We start from the raw sequence: 22113 nt of genomic DNA, 5'->3' as shown, positions 1-22113 counted from the left end.
TCTTTTTTTTCCTCTGACATTGTTAATTCTATCAAATCTACTACCAAAAATCTTGTTGAAACAAGGAAGTAGTACAATGCTGGAGCTGAAATTCCTTGTTCTGAAATGTATTTTACATGAGGTTTACTGATGTTTAAAGATGAATAGGAAACTATTTCCATAGTGTGTATATGTCTGATTTCTACTTCTATTTCCACTTTCCTTTAATGAGAAAAAAATCATACTGTCTAATTTTTCTTGTATAAAGTTTTAAAAAGTTATTAGTGCGTCTTATTAAAGGAGTCAGAAAGGGAAGAACAGAACATTTATTGAATGTCTTCACCAAACCAGTTTCTGTGCTTTACATTTGAAGAGCATAAGATTGATGAAGATTTTAATCCCATTGCTCTGAGTTTATAAAAATGGAGTCTTAAAGGAGTGACCACATGTTCTTAGTGAGTAGAAGGAGGAAAGCATTTTATTTCTGCATGGCGTAGGGAGATAACAGAGCTGGAAAACTCTTGAGATTTGAGTGAAACTATTGCCCCTGATATTCAATGAGTTACTTTCAGCCATAAAATAAACAGGAAGTAGCAGGGAAGTCCTCTCTCAATTCCTAACATTCAATAACCCTCACTGCCTAGTTTTTTCAGCTATTTCTGGGCCACAGAACAGTTGTAGAATAAGTTACAGGCCCCTGTAGCTCCTTTGCTCATAGCCTTTTTGCAACTGTTTCTCAACACCTTTTATTCATCATCGGACATTAGTGAAATCCTCACAGTGATTCCATTTCCTAATCTCTCTCTCACAGGATGATACTCTTGTTTTATGGGGAAGATTGAGGGAGTAGGATGAGACTTCTACATTTGTAGATGAGACCTCAAATCTTTAGAAGTCTTAAAATTAACTCTGAGCTATCTTTTCTTCCAGCCTGTCTTTACCTAGGTATATACAGCATCTTCATTTGTTCTATCCATAGGCTTTTCTTTTGGATTTTAAATACTTACAGATTTATCTACCCTGTTCTAAAATTTTTTTCTTTCCTCCCAAACTTCTTTTTCTCCTAGTAGTACATAAAATCTGCAGTGTTAGTGCACAACACATCTTCTGTGTCTGTTTCCATTCATTCTTACTTAGCTCCAATTAAAATACTCAACTCTGGGGTATGGAAGATAATTACAGAGTTTAACATATTAATGACCTTAAAATCTAGTTGACAAAGTAATGTCAGTCTATAAACTTGGTCAGAAGTTCAGAGGCCAAGATTAGCATGGTATGTTGCAATTATAATGAGATAAATGTGTAGGTAGGTGGGAAGGAGGCCATATTCTGGAGAACTTCTTAGAAAAATTTAGTGTAGATATGGAAGGTAATAGGTAATCAAATTCAGATGATATAATGGTGCGTTTTATAAAGATGTAACCTGTAGCATTGTAGCATTAACATGGAATATATGATTATGGTTTTAGTCCGATTTGATTTAAAACCATTCATCCATGATACAGGCTCCTTTTCTCTAAATTCTGATAGATTAACCCCACTACCCCTATTCAGCCCTTTGTTGTATATCAAAATACAACATACTAACAATTTTGTCGTATATCAAAATACAACACACTAAAAATCAAACTTCTACACTATATATTTGTCTGGATTATTAGATTCTAATCTAGGAAAAGAGCACTGGCAGCTTTTTCTGTTTCCCAGAAATACTAGTCAATTGGTTGTAGGGAATTTTACATCTTGTAGCAGGAACGGCTTAAATGTGTAAAAGAATATGCTGGAGTCTGGTGGCAATGTAAAGAAAGCCTAACTGGTTTAAAATTAAGTATTTTCCAGGTTTTCAGTGTGTGAGTGTGTGGGGGGGTTGTTTTTTGTTTTTTTTAAAGTTTTTATTTCCTCATGAGAGACACAGAGAGGCAGAGACACAGGCTCCCTGCGGGGAGCCCGATGTGGGACTGGATCCCAGGGTCTCCAGGATCAGGCCCTGGGTCAAAGGCAGACGCTCAACCACTGAGCCCCCCCCCCCCCGGGCGTCCCTAAGTGATTGATTTTTATCATTTTCTTCCATTCTGTTTCTAATCCCCACATTTAGAGTATGGTCCGGTCATTTCTTCCCCCCACCCCTCAATTTTGGTTCCAGACAAAAATTTTAAAGACTTTAATGCCATTCAATCCTGATTTGTTCAATAAAAATCTTGACTCAAGGACAAAATGCTATTTAAAGTGTTTGCTTTGTTTTTGTTAAGAGCTATTTTATAAAAAGGGAAGGAGGACGCAACACGTTCCCGTAATCCCGGTCAAATAAGGATTGAGTTGGGGAGCCCGAATGCACGTCTCCGTTTGGATCCCTGGGTGTGCGGAACGGCAGGAGACGGGGGGAGACGTTCCGTAGGGGGCGCCCCAGGGCGCCCCGCTCTCCCTGCCCGCGTTTCTGGCCGCAGCCGCGTGGCGAAGCCTTCACGTTTCTCCTCCAGATGGAGGGAGGGAGGCAGAGAAGTTCCTGCGGGAAGCGTTGTCTGAGGCATTTTAAAAATGCTACTGGAAAAAAAAAAAAAAATAAGAAATAAATAAAAACGCTCCCGGACGCCTGGAGGGGGCGGCCACCCAGACGCGTGAGCTCCGCCTCGGCCTCGCCGAAGCCCGCGGCGTGGGCGGGGCCGCCCCGCAGCCCTCCCCCGGGGCACCGGCCGCCCCGCTCGCCCCGCCCCCCGCCCCCCGCCCCCGCCACAGACCCCCGGCGGCGCCGGCTGCGCATGCGCCGAGCCGCGGCCGGAGAGCTGGCGGCTGGGAAATGGCGGCCGCGGGCCTGGTTGCTGTGGCCACGGCTGCGGAGTGCTGCGGCCCGGTCGCCTCGGGAGGTGGTCTCTCCGGCGCTAGCTGCGGCCCCAGCGCGGGGGCGGGCCCGGGCCCGGGTCCGTGGAGCCGCTCCCTCGATCGGGCGCTGGAGGAGGCGGCCGTGACCGGGGTGCTGAGCCTGAGCGGCCGGAAGCTGAGGGAGTTCCCCCGGGGAGCGGCCAACCACGACCTGACGGACACCACCCGGGCGGGTGAGCGGGGCCGGGGGCGGCCGTGCTGGCGGCGGGGCCTGGGGCGCGGCGGGGGCGTCACGGGGCCGCGCGGGACGGGGCCGCGGGACGGGGCCAAGCCGCCCCCCCGCGGGGGAGCCCGGGGCGAGGCGGCGGACGGCGGCATCCCTGAGGAAGAGCGCCGGGCTGGGGGCCGCTCCCTGAGGGACCAGCTCGCCAGCCGCCGGGGCCTGCGGGCGCCCCTCGACTCGGGGTGCCGGGCGGACGGCGCGGGGATGGGGCTCCCGAGCACCGACGCTCCTGCGGGCGCTTCCTGCCGGGGCCCCGGGGGCGCCGGGGGGCTCGGGGTGGAGCGCCGCCTCGGGCCGGGCCGTGACCCCGGGGGCGCGGGATCGAGGCCCGCGTCGGGCTGCCTGAGGGGAGCCTGCCGCTCCCGCGGCCTGTGCCTCTGCCCCGCCCTCTCGGGGTCTCTCATGAATACAGAAATAAAAAAAAAATTAAAAAAAAAAAAAGGGCCCCCTAGGCTGTGACTTTCCCCTCGCTCCTCTTATCTAGTTGACTTATACGCAAGTTGCTTGTAAAACGAACGAGCCAGCCTCCAGGCTCCTGTCACTTTTCTCTTTCCTCCTGCGCTCCCTGGAACGTGGGGACGAGAGCCTGCCGCCGCTGGAGTTCATGCTTTAAAAAAAAAAAAAAAAAAAAAGCTTTGTGTTTTTTTTTTTTTTTAAGGTTTTTTATTTATTTATTCATGAGAGACACACAGAGAGAGAGGCAGAGGGAGAAGCAGGCTCCATGCAGGGAGCCTCATGCAGGACTCGATCCCGGGACTCCAGGATCACGCCCTGAGCCAAAGGCAGACACTCAACCGCTGAGCCACCCAGGCATCCCAAAAGCTTTGTTTTATACATAAATTTGAACACAGGAAAGGTAATAAGGAATGGGGTATTATAATTATTAATTATTTTATTTTTTTAGTTGTGGAGAACAATGTCTGGTGACTGAGGCGTTCAACATAATATGTTTCTCTTGTGTTTGAAATATAGCTTCCTCAGGGAGTAGGTTAAAAACCGAGCCTATTCATGTTTTACACAAAGGAGGGGGAAAAAAAAATCCCTTACACAAGTTTGTATAGTATGATGTAGTTTTTTATTTTGATATACTGTGGTGTTTCTTTTTTCTTTTTTTTCTTTTTGGAGACGAAAGAATGAGTAGTGCTTTGCGTCGTCTTATAGTCACTCCATTTTATTTTAAATTGTCTGATTTAAGTCGTTTTCTCTGCGCGCTCATTAAAGATTGGGGACTATTACGTACGATTCGCGTTAGAAAAACGAACGTAACTGTTAAACCACTCCAAGAAACCTCTTTCCAGAAAAACTCTCATTCTTCCTGTAAAACGGAAGAAAGTCAATGTCTAATTATTTAATCTCTTTTTTGGAAACAGTTGTACTGAAGGTCATTTGTATTTTTTAGTGAATGTTCTTAAAATTAAACGTTATTTCTGAGATAAGCATGAACAACCACTTGCCTTCTTTTTTTCCTTTTTTTTTTTTTTAAGAGTTAATTTATTGATTCATGGGAGACACAGAGAGAAAGAGAGGCAGAGACGCAGGCAGAGGGAGAAGCAGGCTCCTTGCAGGGAGCCCCATGTGGGACTCGATTCCTGGGACTCAATTCCGGGTCCCCAGGATTATGCCCTGGGCCGAAGGCAGATGCTAAACTGCTGAACCACTTGGGCTGCCCCCCACTTGCCTTTTGTATGTGTTCTGACAGCATCTAAAATTGTCAGTCACACCCCTGATTTCCTGATTCTGTTCAGGAGATGGCTGTATGGCCTAGGATGGTCAGGAGATGGGTAATGCTGTGGTTTTATATTGGTGTGAGTCATTTCAGGACTACTACATTAAGCCTGCAGCTAAAGAACAAGTTGATTACAGGGGTGTATCTGGTCATTCTCTTACCTGCTTTTAAATAGTTCTAAGACCAACATGTTTTGCATTTAAGAAATATTTCATTAACAAAGAAAACTGAAAGCTATTTGTGAAGAAAAATAACTAATCCCAGTGAATTTTTCCCTTTCTGTGCTCTGAATTATTTTTAAATTTTTAGATTCTTAAATTTTTTTATTTTCGGACAGGGAAGGGAGGAAAGGGAGAGAACTTAGGCAGGGTCCACGACCAGCATGGAGCTGTGGTGGGGCTAGATCTCACAACCCTGAGATCATGACCTGAGCCAAAATCAAGAGTTAGTTGTTTAACTAACCAAGCCACCCAGGCACCCCTTAAATATTTTATTTATTTTTTAAGATTTTATTTATTCATGAGAGACAGACACACAGAGAGAGAGAGAGAGAGAGGGGCAGAGCCACAGGCAGAGGGAGAAGCAGGCTCCATGCAGGGAGTCGGATGCGGGACTGGATCCTGGGACTCCGGGATCACACCCCAGGCCGAAGGCAGGCCCTCAACCACTGAGCCACTCAAGAGTCCTAAAGTATTTTATTTAAAAATAATTTAATGTCTACATCCACTGTGGCCTCAAACTTGCAACTTTGAGATTGAGTCACATGTTCTTCTGACTGAGCCAGCCAGGTGCCCCTCGGAATTATTTTAAACAGATAATTTAGTGTGGATATCATCATTTATTGAGTATACACTGTTTGCTATTCATTGTGTTAGATGTTTTATTTTTATTTTTATTTTTTTTATTTATTTATTTTTTATGTGCTAGATGTTTTAAAACACACTGCCTTGTTAAATGCTCAAAACAACCAGTGGACTGAGCATTATTATTTCCCCTTTACATATGAGGAGGCACTCAGAGTTTACAGATGAGGATCACTTGGAGAAGGTCACATAACTAGTATTGAGAGAATTTCAGCCCAGGTCCATCTGACTCTTTTTCTCTGCTATACCACATAGCCTCCATATATACAGATAGGTATTACTATTACTGTTTTTACAGATAGTGAAATCAAGGTTTAGAGATATTAGATAATTTGTTTGAAGATCTGTAGCTAAAGCCCAGGAAAGGCAGTATTAGCCAGGATTTGAGCTTAGTTTGAGGTAACTCCAAAACCATAGTGTACCTGTTATATCAAGTACTTTGATGAATTCAGACACGACTTACGTTAGTTAAAATGTTTTGTTTAGACTACTTAAAATTTAAAGCCAGGAAAATTATTTGAGTATTATATATACCTATATGTATAATATAGGTAGATTTTATAATATTTATTCTAAGAAACAGCATATATTACCCATACTGTTTATAATTTGACGTGATTAGAATTTATCAGGAACATTTTCTTGAGGTTTTTCACTCTTGTTTGTTTAAAAAGGTAGATCTTTAGGAAAAGGGAAATATTTATGTGGGAATAGGTAACTTGGTCCAGTGGACAAGGAAAATCTTAGAAGGAAATCCCAGAAGACTTTGGGGGCAGAAAGGATGTAGCTTGGATTTGAGTAGGCAGGTATAAGAAGGAAAGCCATTGCAGGCATTAGTGGACAACATGCAAAAAATCCTAGAGTATGTGGCACATCAGTTAATTTTGCCAGTCCATTATGCATCCCTCTTTCATTTGGTAACAAAACTTCAGTTTTCCTATTAAATCATCCCCTTCAATTTCATGGATATCCCATCCTAACACAAGGGTGTGCACATGAGTAAGGCAGGTCTCACCAATCAATGTAGTCCATCCTTCTGGCTACAGTGATTGTTCAAAAATGGGCACATTTCCAGTCAGCACACATGACTGTTAATTCTGAATTTTTTTTATTGGAGCTGTTGAGAGAGAGGCATGCTTTGGATCCTGGGGTTGCTGAGATAATACAGTGTGAGCCTGGAACTTACCAATAAATGGAAGGCAGAGCCAAAAGATGGAAAGAGTGTAGCCCAGTTCTGGTGATAGTGTTTGAACCTTAAAGCCAATAGCCAGGCTTTAAGTTTGTGCTGTCCTTGAAATTTCAAAGTATACAAGCTAATAAATTCCCCTTTCTGCTTAATTTGAGCAGAATTTTTTGTTCCAAAATCAAGAGTTCTGACTAATACCGTGAGACTGCTCTTCATAATGTTGTGGTCAGGCCAGTTTCTTCAGAATAAATGACTGAATTAGAAAATATATAAGCTTCCTTTTGCATATGTGGAAACTAGACTGAGGATAGGTTTATTGGGATTGAGATAGGAGGACTAATCAACATTCATTTGTTGAACAAACATTTGCTAAGGAATTTGATAGGTGAAGATACACAGAGAGGACCAACACCTGCTGCCCTCAAAAAACTCAAGGGATCTAATGAAGGAATAAATAAGTAAATGTAAAGATTATTTGACTTGTCTACTAATAGCAAAATTTTACGTATAAGGCGTAAATATAAAGGAAAAAATAAAAAGAAGTTTTAACCTATCAGAATTAAGAAACCTAGTAATCTGATTGGATGGCTGCAATAATCTAAATCGCTAAGGGAATGAAAATTAGAGATCATATTGGAAAATGAAAATGTACAAATGCTGGTTGAATTTATTTTTTAAAGGACAGAATGCAGTGAAAATGACTGAACTGTTAAATCTGGAGGACTAAGATGGTGATGCTTTTGATAATAATAGCTAACATTTATTGAGCTGTTAGCATGTTTTAGGTGTTGTTTCAAGCTCTGTATATAAACATATGTGCATACAACAATGATATGAGCTATAAACGCTATTTTAAACCTCATTTTAGGGCAGCCCGGGTGGCTCAGCAGTTTAGCGTTGCCTTCAGCCCAGGGCCTGACCCTGGAGACCCAGGATCAAGTCCCACATAGGGCTCCCTGCATGGAGCCTGCTCCTCCCTCTGCCTGTGTCCCTGCCTCTCTCTATGTCTCTCATGCATAAATAAATAAAATCTTAAAAAAAAAATAAAAAATAAACCTCATTTTACATAAGAAGAAATGGAGACTTGACATTAATTTGATCAAGGTCACACAGCTACTAAGTGACAAAGTCAGATACATCTAATCCTAAAACTTGTGTTTTTGATCGCTAAGCCACTGACAAAGAAGTTTGCTACATGTAATTTCTTTGGCTTGCTTGATACTTTTATTTTTTTTTTAATAAATAAAAGGAATTGAGACGTTCAAGAAACAGATGCTTATTTTTTAGGTAAAGACTGAGGATTGCTGAAAGGCCATTTAATTTTTCATGGAGACAGTCTGTAATTTTTCAAGATAACAATCTGTTAATATTATAATTTCGTTTGTTTTTGAAATATGCACTGGAGTGCCAGGTCTTAAGTAGAAATCATATCGTTCTTGGGTTCTTATGTACAGTTTAAATCAACCACAGTGTATGTACTGTGAATTTTTCTAGAGTAGTGCTGTCCAGTATGGTAGCTCCTAGCCATAGGTGGTTATTAAAATAAGGTTAAAATTTAAAAATTTGGTTCCTCAGTCACACTAGCCACATTTCAAGTGCTCGGTAGCCAGGTGTGTCATATTGGACACAGCACATTAGATAGATCCACTTCCTGTCATATTGGACAGCACGGACAGTAGAACCTTTCCATCATCATAGAAAGTTATATTGAACAGTAATGTTGGAGCATATAGTTTTGACTAGAATTGAAATGTGTTTCAAAATATTATTTATTTTCTGCATCATATTTCTTTTAGCAAGGTTTTTCCTGATTGATGAAGACAGTAAGCCCATGGTGTCTAGAGCTGAAAACACTGCAATAACGGTCAGAAGGCAGAGGCAAAGGGAGGACGTGTCAGTAAATGGGGTCCAGTCATAATTGCATGATCCTTGGGAGCATCTCAGAGTTGGGGGGATATGTAATTTTTTCTTTTAGAAATAAAATCTTGTTCACACAGCCTGCCATTTTTAAGTATGCCATCTTTGTTAATAGAGGCATTAATATATATTTGACACATTTGCCGTCCACTGCGTGTTAGGTGTTCAAAACAGGAAGAATAGTCTAAGAGCCTCAGAAATGAGGAAAAAGTAGAAAACAGTAAAGCTAATTTTATTTGGTTAATGAGACTAGTTCAGTTTAGTAGACTTAAAAATCATTTCTGGGCAGCCCAGTTGGCTCAGCGGTTTAGCGGTACCTTTGGCCCAGGGCGTGATCCTGGAGTCCTGGGATCGAGTCCCACATCGGGCTCCCTGCATGGAGCCTGCTTCTCCCTCTGCCTGTGTCTCTGCCTCTCTCTCGCTCTCTGTTCTCTGTCATGAATAAATAAATAAAATCTTTTAAAAAATAAATAAAAATAATTTCTTCTGATATTAACAGTTTTACATATTCATTGTGGTATGAAAAGTTTTAAAAAGGGCATTAAAGATCATAATTCCACTTAGCAGAGATGAATTTAGTGGTGAACACTGGTTGGAACTCTTCCAAACATTTTCTTCATAAATGTACACATTCTTGGGTTTCCTAGGTGGCTTGATAGGTTGATCGTCGGACTCTTGTTTTCGGTTCAGGTCGTGATCTCCAGGATCAAGCCTCACGTAGGACTCTGCACTCAGTGGGGTTAGGAGTAGGTCAGCTTGTCCCTCTTTCTCCCCCTCTGCCCTTCCCCCGGCTTGTGCTCACCCTCTTTCTCTCTCTCTCTAGAATGAATACATAAAATCTTAAAAAATATGTATATATACATTCTTTTTAAAATATAAAAATGGGATCACAAAAGGCTGTTTTCTCATCTAATTTTTTTCATTATATGAGATACAATGTCAGAAAATAGAGATAAGTAGCATAATTTTTTAAAATTTTTTTAATTTTTAAATATTTTATTTATCTGAGAGAGAGAGGGAGAGAACATGGGGGGAGGGGTAGAAGGGGGGAGGGAGAGAGAGAGAAGCAGACTCCCTGCTGAGTGGGGAGTCGGACAGGTTCAATCTCAGCACCCTGGGATCGTGACCTTGAGTCAAAGGCATACTGAGCTACGTCGGTGCCCTCATAATTTTTAAGATTTTATTTATTTGAGAGTGAGCATGTGCACCCACACACGAGCAGGGGGAGGGGCAAAGGGAGAGAGAGAGAGAGAGAGAGTCTTAGCAGATTTCACCCTGAGTTCCCTGAGTATGGAGTTGGTGGCATTGGATCTTGTCATTCCTAAGACCATGACCTGAGCCGAAACCAAGAGTCCTTCTCTTCACCACCTGAGCCACCCAGGTACCCCCAGTAGCATAATTTTTAATGGTAGTATACTGTATATACACTGTCATTTAATTTACCCTCTTAACGTACATTGTGATTGTTTTCAACTTTCACTGTTACATATGGTATTCCTGAGAATAGTCCAGTATGTATATATTTGCAAAATTGTCCAGTTATTTCCTCAGGATAAATTCTTAGAAATACAATTGGTTGGCTAAAAGGTATGCATGGTTTAGGGCTTTTTTATATACACCCTGTAAAATTGTCCTTCTAGAAGGATTGTTCAGCTTAGATTTGTATCAGCAGTGCTGGAGTTGTCGTTACGGTGCACCTGCTGATTTTCTCATTCATTTTGATCTGTGTCATTCTGATAGGTGAGAGAGGATATCTCAATCTGTTTTGGTGCATCTGAATTTTTTTGTACAAGAAGAAAAAGTATATTTTAATTCAGAGAGAAAAGACTTACTTTTTCTATTTTTTCTTGTGTCATAGAACCAGTTGGTAACAAACAGTTGGGAGGTCTTCATGCTTATATATAATCCTACATATTTAATTTGAATTCATTTATATTTGTAAGAGTAATACATGTTTACTGTAAAAGATCTGATAAAACAATACACAAGGGAAGGAAAGGGGGCAAAAAGGCCTGGTATTACCATACATATAACCACTGTGAACATTTTGACATATTCTTCCAGCTTTTGTTTGTTTTTTTCTTCCAGTTTTTTTTTATGCATGTACATATATATTGAAAAACATGGTATCAGCTTTTTGTATTTTACTTTTTTCCATCTTACAGCATATTAGAAATACCATGTCATGTCTGTTATCATTTTCTTATAAAAGTACTTTAATAGCTGCAGAGTATGTAATTAAATCTTTGTACTTAGGTCCCTTTTGTTGGGCATTTAGGCTATTTCAAATTTTTCATTATTATGAATAACACTATGAACATTTTTAAATATAATTCTTTGCTTACATCTCTTATTATTTCCTTTGGGCTAATTCCTAGAAGTGGTATTGTTTTAACAAATTATATGCAATTTTAAAAACTTAGTTTACAAACAAAATTTCAAAACCAGTTCCTCTTAGAAATAGTGTTATATATTGTATGTAGCCTGGCTAAATTTATAGGCCACACACAAAAACCTAGATTTTTTTCCAAAACATGGAAGTTGGCTTAACTCGCCTTTCAAACTTGTTTGTTTTTTAGAGACTTTATTTATTCATGAGAGAGAGAGAGAGAGGCAGAGACACAGGCAGAGGGAGAGGGAGAGGCAGGTTCCCTGCAGGGAACCTCCTGCAAGATCAATCCCAGGACCCCAGGATCACGCCCTGAGTCAAAGGCAGACAACCACTGAGCCAGTCAGACTTCCCTCAAACTTGTTTATACTTAACATCTATGGTCTCCCACATATCTCTCTATATACAAAGATTGGAGTACCTCTAACTTCAGAGAAGATTTGGGGTGGAGAGCTTGAAATTGCCTCATTGGGGAACTTGAAATTTTAAGTCTTAGAATTTTATTAAGAACTCCACTTAGGGGATCCCTGGGTGGCGCAGCGGTTTGGCGCCTGCCTTTGGCCCAGGGCGCGATCCTGGAGACCCAGGATTGAATCCCACGTCGGGCTCCCGGTGCATGGAGCCTGCTTCTCCCTCTGCCTATGTCTCTGCCCCCCCCCCCCCCCCCGTGTGCATGACTATCATAAATTTAAAAAAATTAAAAAAAAAAAAAAAAAGAACTCCACTTAGGGGATCCCTGGGTGCCTCAGTGGTTTAGCTCCTGCCTTCAGCCCAAGGCGTGATCCTGGAGTCCTGGGATCGAGTCCCACATCGGGCTCCCTGCATGGAGCCTGCTTTTCCCTCTGCTTGTGTCTCTGCCTCTCTTTCTCTCTGTGTCTCTCACGAATGAATGAATGAATGAACAAACGAATGAATAAAAGAATTCCACTTTTAAATGGCCGATGTTTAACCAACTGAACCACCCAGGCACCCCTGTTCATGCTTGTTTTAATAACAAATCTATGGCTTCAAATTACCAGCCATTAGGAAAAACCAAACCAAATAAGTTTCTATAACATGTATTCTATTGTTTTTCTGTAACACCCCCCCACCAATGTATATCCCAGTTTCAGAAGTATGGATATAATATTATATATACTACTGGCTTTTGTAACAAAGTTTCTTTGAAAATGTGTATATTGAATTGGAATGTGGAATACTGAGAACACTTATCAGGAAATAACATTCATATCCCTCTTATAACTTTACCTCCATTTGAAATGAGAAATTTGGGATCCCTGGGTGGCGCAGCGGTTTGGCGCCTGCCTTTGGCCCAGGGCGCGATCCTGGAGACCCGGGATCGAATCCCATGTCAGGCTCCCGGTGCATGGAGCCTGCTTCTCCCTCTGCCTGTGTCTCTGCCTCTCTCTCTCTCTCTGTGTGACTATCATAAATAAATAAAAATTAAAAAAAAAAAAAAAAGAAATGAGAAATTTTATAGCTCTTACATATTCTCATCCACATGCTTCTTCCTTTCTCTTCTGCCTAACAAGTAGCATAAATCTTATATCGTACCAACACAATAGAGAAGACTGAGGGGGCACCTGGATGGCTGTTGGTTTACTCATTGGATTCTTGGTTTCTTTTTTTTTTCTTTTTAAGATTTTATTTATTTATTCATGAGAGACAGAGAGGCAGAGACATAGGCAGAGGGAGAAGCAGGCTCCATGCAAGGAGCCCAATGTGAGACTCGATCCTGGGACTCCAGGATCACGCCTGAGCTGAAGGCAGACTCTCAACTACTGAGCCACCCAGGGGTCCAGGATTCTTGGTTTCTGCTCAGGGTGTGATCTCAGGGTCACGAGATTGAGCCCTGCATGGAGCTCTGTCCTCAGCACTGAGTCTGCTTGAGATTCTCTCCCTTTCCCTCCCCTCTACCCTGACCCCTGCTCACATATGCACAGTCTCTTTCTAATAAATAAAGTCTTTAGGAAAAAAAAAAACAATAGGGAAGACTGAGGTAAAAAGACTTCTGTTATTTATTAACATATGCACACAGGCGTGTGTACTTTACATAGTTAGGCAGAGACCAAGGGGGGATCATGGCTATTGGGTATAAAAGCATCTGAAATAAGACTGAAGTTTGTTTCAAGGGGGAAATCTGGACTCAACTCTACTGGCATTTTTATTTAAGTAGGAAGGGTAAATTGTAGGATGGCACCTTCAGATGGGTTTGGAAGATATGTCTTGGATTACCACAAAATTAATGTTGAAACTAGAGGAATGGCAGCAGCGCTGGGGCCAAGGATTTCTTAGAGTCTGTTTCTTTTTACTGTGGTTGTATTTGTTGGCTGGATGGTTAATATTAATCAAATGCTGTAATATGAAATACGACTTTTGAGTAGTATTATACATGTTCGTTATTTTTTTCAATTTACTTATGAAACAGTTATTCCACTCAAGCTTAGAAAAAAATATGATAAATATGGTAATTCATACCAAGGAACATTATTTTGAATTCCTGAAGTAGCCAGCAATATCCAATGCAATGCAACTAATTTTAGAATCATAACTAGCCCTAAAAATTTAAGGTATTTCCTTTTTCACTTTTAGCTTTTTTCCTTGCTCTTTTAAATTTCTAGAGTTTTATTATTTGAAGAAAGTCTTACTTTTTCTTTCTTTTTTTTCTTTTAAGTAGGCTCCACCCAGCATAGAGCCTAGCATGGGGCTTGAACTCATGATCTTGAGATCAAGACCTGAGCCAAAATCAGGAGTCAGACGCTTAAACTGACCTAGCCACCCAGTGTCCCTGAAGAAAGTCTTAAACTAAGGATTTTAACTGGTTTATTAAACTTATTTCTTGCAAAAACTAGGTAATAGATGTTTTTCATTAAAAACAGGTTTTTAAAAATGATCTGCGTATCATAGTGAAAAGACAGATCACAGAGTAAGAAAAAGATTTCCAATAAACACATCAAACAAATGATATCTAGAATTTGTATAGAATTTCTACAAACAAGAAGACAACCCAGTAGAAAACTGAGGAAACACTTAAACTGGTACTTTACTAAAGAGGAATTCCAGAAGACTGATAAATTTTTGAAAAAGTGCTCAACCTTATTTGTAATCAAAGGAATGGAAAATAAGACCAAACTGAGGTACTACTCAAAACACTGACAATACCAAGTACTGGAAAAAAGTAAAGCATTGGGAATACACATACAATGCTAATGGGAATGTTAATTGATGCACTGACTTTGAAAAATACTTAGCAACTTAGCAAAATTGAAAATACACATACTCTAATGACCCAGAAATTCCAGACTCTGAGATGTATACCCCAAAGAAACTTGTGTGTGTGTATACCAGAATATATTAGGTTAAAACAACGCTGACGGGCAGCCCCGGTAGCCCAGCGGTTTAGCGCCCTCTTCAGCCCCGGGTGTGATCCTGGTGACCCAGGATCGCGTCCCACATCGGACTCCCTGCATGGAGCCTGCTTCTCTCTCTCTCAGTCTCTCTCTCTCTCTCTCTCATGAATAAATAAAATCTTTTAAAAAATAAAAAAAATAAAACAACACTGACTTAATATCTTACAGTTTTATAGGTCAGAAGACTGAACTCAGCTGAATTACCTACTTAGGGTCTCTCACAAGGCTAAAATCAATGTGTTGGTCAATCTGGGGGTTTGGGGAAGGTGTTTGCTTCCAGGATCATTCAGGGTTTGGTACAATTCAGTTCCTCACAGTTACAAAGTTGAGGTCTCCATTTTCTTGCTGGTTGTTGGCTTCAGGTCACTCTGGCATCTTGGAGGCTGCGTTCCTTATAGTGGCCCTCTCCACCTTCAAGCCAGCAATGTTGTGTCAGATTCTCATGCTTAGAATCATTGACATCTGCTGGCAGCCGTAGGGGTCATGTGATGAGACTGGGTCATGTGATAGCCAGATTATCTCTTTTTAGTTTAATTCAAAGTCAGTTGATTAGTAACTTTGATTATATCTGCAAAATTCCTTCTGCCACGTATGGAACATAGTCAGTATATTTTATATTTGTAGTCCCAGCTATTCAGGTGGGAAAGCTTGGGACACCATTTTAGGATTCTGCCTACCATAGAGAGTTCGGTCTTTCTCTCTTTTTATTGTACAACACCTAGTACAATGCCAAATGCCCTTTGAGAATTTATTTGAGTGGATGGATAGAAGGATGATGGATGGATTAATGGATGAGTGAGAAAGTAAAACAGGAATGATTTAGTCTATTCACTTTCTTAGCTTTGAAAATGACAACTGACTTCTGTGTGATTAGGTTTAATGGACACCCTTGGGACTTTAGAGGTAAAGTAGAATTCAGTCAAAACACTCTCAAGGGCTGGGGCGCATGGGTGGCTCAGTGGTTGAGCGTCTGCCTTTTGCTCAGGTCGTGGTCCGTCCCAGGGTTCTGGGATCAAGTCCCACATCGGGCTCCCTGCATGGAGCCTGCTTCTCCCTCTGCCTGTGGTCTCTGCCTCTCTGTGTCTCTCGTGAATAAATAAATAAAATCTTAAAAAAAAAACCAAAACATTCTCATGGGTAATACCAGTGAATATACTTTTCCTTTGATATCAAAAGTCAAGTATTCAGACTTTCTTTAGTTGGGTCATAGAGGATAAGAGAGATGATGTTACATGAGCTAAAAGACAGTCCCTTGGGGCGTCTGGATGACTCAGTTAAGCATCCAACTGGATTTCAACTCATGTCATGACTTTAGGGTTCTGGGATTGAGCCCCCTGTTGGGCTATGTGCTCAGCAGGGAGTCTGAGGATTCTCTCTCCTCTCTCCCTCCGCCCCCCCCCCCCACATGTTCGCTCGCTCTCTCTCAAATAAGTAAATACATCTTTAAGAAAATAAAAGTCAAAAAAATAAAAAAATAAAAGTCCTTCAAAATATAATCAGTGGCAGAATTTGCAGGTCTGTGCAAAATTTCAAAGTAGAATCTTGATTTGCTAATAAAATTTAAACCTCTTGCAGTGAAGTAGCCTTTCCATATATGTTCAGTATTTTAACTTTGATAATTATGCGAGTCTCAGTTGTCTAAGGAAAAACCTTAGTCTAGTAACTATGTGATGCTTTTTCTTAGTAATATTGTGATTTCTAGCCATCTATCATCAAGTGACAAACAGTAGCCTATTCTTAAACTTGAATGTGGGTAAAATCACATGTAGCACTTTAAAAATGTGCATTCCTGGGGATCCCTGGGTGGCTCAGCGGTTTAGCGCCTGCCTTCGGCCCAGGGCATGATCTTGGAGTCCTGGGATCAAGTCCCACATCGGGCTCCCTGTGTGGAGCCTGCTTCTCCCTCTGCCTGTGTCTCTGCCTCTTTCTCTCTCTCTCTCTCTCTCTCTCTGTATTTCATGGATAAATAAGTAAAATATTTTTTTTAAATGTGCGTTCCTGGATCCAGACCCTTAAAAAGAGCTTGATTCAGGAGATCTAGGGTGGGGTTCAGTAAGCTGCATTTTTAACAGGCATCCCTGATTGTTCTGGACATCTGTGTGAACTACCTAAGAACTACCACTTGAGAAACTCTTCCTTAGACTTTGCTACCTTAACTCATTTAGGAAAATGGGAATTTTTCACATCCTAAAGATGTCTTTGTTAGATAAACCAAAGATTTTATTCAGTTGAAAAATATTTAATTGAAATGTGGTTGATATACACCGTATTAGTTTCAGGTGCAGGTGTGCACCATAGTGATTCAACAATTCTCTACATTCCTCAGTACTCACAATGATAAGTAGCCATTGTCTGTCACATACAACATTACTACAGTATTATTGACTATATTCCCTCTGTTGTACCTTTTCATCCCTGTGACTTATTTTATAACTGAAAGTTTGTACCTCTTAATTCCTTTCACTTATTTTGCCCATCACTGCACCCACCTCTCCTCTAGCAGCCACCAGTTGTTATGAGTCTGTTTCAGTTTTATTTGTTCATTTTGTTTTTTTAGATTTCACATTATTGAAATCATACAGTATTTATCTTTCTCATACCTATTTCACTTAGCACAATATCCTCTATCATTCATTTTGTAGCAAATGATGAGATCTTTTTTTATAGTTGAGTAATTTATTTATAAGTATATATTTACATATATATATATATATATATATATATATATATATATATATATATATATACATCTTCTCTATCCATTAATTTATTGAAGGACACTTAGATCTTCCGTATCTTGACTATTATACATGATGCTGCAGTGAACATAGGGGTACATATATCTTTTTGATTTAAGCTCTTCATATTCTTTGTTTAAATACCCAGTAGTAGAATTACTGGGTTGTATGGTATTTCTGTTTTTAATTTTTGAGGAACCTTCATACTGTTCTCCACAATGGTTGTACCAATTTACATTCCTACCTACAGTGCATGAGGGTTCCCTTTTCTCCACATTCTCACTAACACTTATTATTTCTTATCTTTTTGTTGTTAGCTATTTTGACTAGTATCAAGTGATAGCTTATTTTAGTTTTGGTTTATATTTCCCTGATGATTAGTGATGTTGAGTATCTTTTTATCATCTGTATGTCTTCTTTGGGAAAAAAAAAAGTCTGTTCAGGTCCTCTGACCATTTTTAATCAGGTTATTAGTTTTTTTGGTGTTGAGTTGTAAAGTTCTATGAATAGTTTGAATAGTTTGGATATTAACCCTTTATGAAGTATATCATTTGAGAATATCTTCCATTTAGTAGGTTGCCTTTTCGTTTTGTTGATGGGTTTTCTTTGCTGTGCAAAAGCTTTTTATTTGGGTGCAGTCCCTGTAGTTGATTTTTGCTTTTATTTCCCTTCTCTGAGGGAACATCCATAAATATGTAGCTAAGGCCAAATGTCCAAGAGATTGCTGCCTATATTTTCTTTTAGGAGTTTTATGGTTTTGTGTCTTAAACATTTAGATTTTTCATCCATTTTGAGTTTTATTTTTGTGTATGATGGAAGAAAGTGGTCCAGTTTTCCTAGCACCATTTATTGAAGAGACTGTCTTTTTCCCACTATATTCTTTCTTCCTTTGTCATAGATTGATTGACCACTTAAGTGTGATTTATTTCTGGACTCTTGAACCTGTTCCATTGATTCCTGTGTCTGTTTTTGTGCCAGTCCATACTGTTTTGATTACTGTCGCTTTCTTTTTTTTTTTTTTTAATTTTTTTTAATTCATTAATAGAGACACAGAGAGAGAGAGAGAGAGAGGCAGAGACACAGGTAGAGGGAGAAGCAGGCACCATGCAGAGAGCCCGATGTGGGACCCGATCCACGGTCTCCAGATCACACCCTGGGCTGCAGGCAGCGCTAAACCGCTGCGCCACGGGGGCTGCCCATTACTGAAGCTTTCTAGTATATCTTGAAATCTGGGATTGTGATACCTTCAGTTTTGTTCTTCTTTTTCAAGATTTCTTTGGCTTGTAGGCTCTTCTTTGAGGCAGTATGGGAGGGGGGAGACAGTTTGAGATATGGAGTCCAAGAATAGAGATCTGTAACCTGCTCAAAGGGAAAGGATATGAGAAGACAAAGCTTGGAGTAATGTCTGGAAGCAGTGCTGTATATGAGAAGGGACTCCTTGCATAGCACCTGTGAAACAAACCAGTGTGTATATGAAGTGGGGGATGAGATAGTAATGGCCGAGCTGCTCCGTAGATTTGATGGGCTGGGGTGCAGTAGGGGCGATGTAACTTTAGGAATGAGATTTGCATGTTTTAGCCTCAACACATTACTGTTGGTTGTTTGGCTTAAGATAGTCTTTGTTAGCTTTCCTCATTTAGAAAATAAAAAGGGTAGACTGGATTGAAGTTCTTAAGATTTAGGAGGTCTAGGGGTTTTGAGGAATCTCCTCAGAGGTTGTGCTTTAGCATGGATGTGAGTTAAGTTGTGCCCTCTCCCCCAGACTGACTTCAGCTAGAGTCACTTTGAATCTGTGGTATATTCATCCAAAAATAATTTTAGCTTTGACTTTGTGCCTGAGCTCCAGTCTTACATATTTATAAGTTGTTTATTTTATTTATATCAAGTTGCTTACTTGATATTGCCACTAGATGTTTTAAGAGGGCTCTCAGATTTACCTTGAACAGAAAGGTCTCTTGATTTGCTGCTCCTACTTTCTCCTCCACCAAAAAAATAAGAGAGAGATGGAGTGAAGAAAGATCGACATCCTGTTCTTATAAATGACATTACTATCCATTTCTTGAAGTATCATAAACTTGTCTAGGTCTGCTGGCATTGAATTCATTCAGAATTTTTGTTTTGTCTGAACAATCACAATTTTCACTTTTTTCACTGGGTACAGAATTCTTGTTTGGCAGGGTTTCCCCTCTTCCCCATTTCAGCATTTAAGAAGTGTAGGTCAGTACATTGTCTTCTGACTTCTATAATTTACATTGAGAATTCAGTTTATTTTGTTAATGATACATTTAAGATAACATGTATTTTCTGCAGTCTGATCATGGTGTGGCTTTCTTTGTATTTATCCCACTTGAGATTTGCTGAGCCTCTTGCATCTGTGGACTGAAAATTCTCAGTCGTTTGGTTTCAGCAACAGAACTCTTTCTGTTTTCTTAGTTGATAAATACTATTCAGAGTCATGATGATTCTTTTAAATTGTTCTATCCTGCTTTTCCTAAGATACTACTACATAGAGGATGTTCTTTTGAAATTTTCAGGAAGCTCTAGGGTCCTTTTAAAGTTTTATTATCTAAAGTATGGTCTAAGGACCAGCAACATGGTTTCACGCAGGATCTTAAAAGAATTGCAGGGGATCCCTGGGTGGCTCAGTGGTTTAGCTCCGGCCTTCAGCTCAGGGAGTGATCCTGGAGTCCCTGGATCGAGTCCCGCATCGGGCTTCCTGCCTGGAGCCTGCTTCTCCCTTGGCCTGTGTCTCTGCCTCTCTCTCTTTCTGTGTCTCTCATGAATAAATAAATAAAATCTTAAAAAAAAAAAAAAAAGAATTGCAGAATTTAGGAGTGCCTGGGTGGCTCAGTTGGTTGAGCATCCGATTCTTGAGTCATGAGTTCAAGCCCATGCTGGGTGTGGAACTTACTTAAAAGAGAGAGAAAGAGAAATGCAGAACTTCAGACCTTATCACAGAATTAAAATCTGCATTTTAATACGATCCTCAGGTGATTCTGAGAACACTACAGTTTTAGAAGCACTGCTTTAAAGTTAATTGGGTAACTGAGGTTGCTGCTCTCCGTTCCCAGAAGTTCTCTAAATAGTTGACCTCAGTTTTGCTCTGTGCTACATAGGCTGACCAAATTGAGCCCTTTAACACCAGTCTATTTTAAAAGGAGAGGAAAATGACTCTATTGGGGAGTACAATAGGCAGAGAACAAAGTTATGACTCCAGGTAGCTTTTCCTAGGAAATGATATATATGCTCATCATCTGGTCATATCATGAATGTGTATATGGCTAGAGTTGATTGTGATATCAGCAAATCCTTTTGAACTTTGCCTTGGCTTAGCTGGGCCCTTGCCAAGGTTAAGCTGAAGAGGTTAAAAAAAAAAAAAGCCTTTGTACGCCATCTTACTAGGTGGAAAAACCCCAGTCTGTGTCCAGAGCTCAATTTTCTTTGTGTTATTTTGTCCCTACATCTGGCAGTAGAATTGGGCTTTCTATCAAAATGATTACACCGTAGCAGCCCTTTAATTTTCATTGGTATATATACTTGTTTCTTACACTTGCCTTTTAGAAACCTAATCATTACTAGCTCAATTGCTTATCTTGCTTATGGAGTCATTAATAACAGGAGGTAAATATTCTTGAGATCAACAGATCAACAATGACCAGCATAGGTTTATTAATTTTCTGTCTTATCATAGTACATGCAGTTGTAAACACTTCTTTGTTTTCCAAGATAATGACAGACATTTTCTATAGAATGTATGTCTTGATTATCCTCTCCTTTTGTCACAAAAGAAGGAAAATTTGTCATATTATGTATTGATTTTTTCACAGCACCCTGCATGTCATCTTTCCTTTTCAGGATCCTTATGGACTTAGGATCTCTTAGAGATTGAAGATGTTTACAAGTGACTGTCTCTAACTGATGTATTCCATATTCATGTTACTGCCTACATCTTTCATATGTGGGGACCCTCCTCTTGGCCAGGCCTCTTCCCCCGTGCCAGCACTGCTGCCAAGAACTTAAAACTTGCATTTCAAGAATAGAGAGATAGGGCAGCCCTGGTGACCTAGCGGTTTAGCGCCGCCTTCAGCCCAGGGTGTGATCCTGGAGACCCCAGATTGAGTCCCACATCCGGCTCCCTGCATGGAGCCTGCTTCTCCATCTGCTTGTGTCTCTGCCTCTCTCTCTCTGTCTCTCATGAATAAATAAATAAAATCTTTTAAAAAATTAAAAAAAAAAGAATAGATATTCTAGATCCATACTGTTTCCCCCTCCCCCATGAAAGCATTTGTTATCCTCAAGGAGCCATGTTTCCTTTTAGTGAGCAGCGGGGTACAGGATTACAACCTGTCTCCTGGAGCCTTGTTTTATATCATTTCATGTGACAACTGCTACAAGATAGGATGGCATCAGGGATAGCTTAGATAATTTATGTGGTGGTATAGGAGCCTTTCAAAGTCATGAATATGAACAATTTTAACCCTCATCTGACCAAATCCTCTTTTACTCTAATATTAAAGCCTTTCAGTTGATTCTCACTTATGTTTTAATCTGAATTAACAGCCTTTCCTCTCTTTCATGCCCAGTATAATCAAATTTTATGTACTGTGTTACTATTTATTACTATACCAAACTATATTTTGATTTAAAATACTATCAAAAGTTTTAGAGGGGTGCCTGGGTGGCTCATTTGGTTAAGCGTCTGCCTTCAGCTCAGGTTTTGATCCCAGGGTCCTGGGATTGAACTCTGTGGGGCTCCTTGCTCAGTGGGGAGCCTGCTTCTCCCTCTGTCTCTGTTCATGTCTCCC

General features: G+C 40.4%; 1 protein-coding gene across 12 annotated transcripts in view; it reads left to right on the top strand.

Moving 5' to 3' along the window:
• The first annotated feature begins 2712 nt into the window (after positions 1-2712).
• Positions 2713-22113, top strand: part of LRCH3 (leucine rich repeats and calponin homology domain containing 3) — a 115083-nt gene continuing 95682 nt past the window's right edge. For 7 of the 12 annotated variants that reach the window (XM_072727471.1, XM_072727520.1, XM_072727591.1 and 4 more), the window contains exon 1: positions 2737-3029. In XM_072727471.1, the coding sequence (XP_072583572.1) occupies positions 2774-3029 (256 nt within the window). In that variant the 5' untranslated portion in view covers positions 2737-2773. Of the gene's footprint in view, positions 3030-22113 lie in introns of all 12 variants that reach the window. The other 5 variants (XM_072727674.1, XM_072727375.1, XM_072727430.1 and 2 more) reach the window with 2 other exon arrangements.

Source organism: Vulpes vulpes, chromosome 1, assembly GCF_048418805.1.
Source record: "Vulpes vulpes isolate BD-2025 chromosome 1, VulVul3, whole genome shotgun sequence".
In the NCBI taxonomy this organism is placed as follows: domain Eukaryota; kingdom Metazoa; phylum Chordata; class Mammalia; order Carnivora; family Canidae; genus Vulpes; species Vulpes vulpes.
The sequence above is the reverse complement of the archived record's forward strand: the minus strand, read 5'-3'. Positions and strand labels throughout refer to the sequence as shown.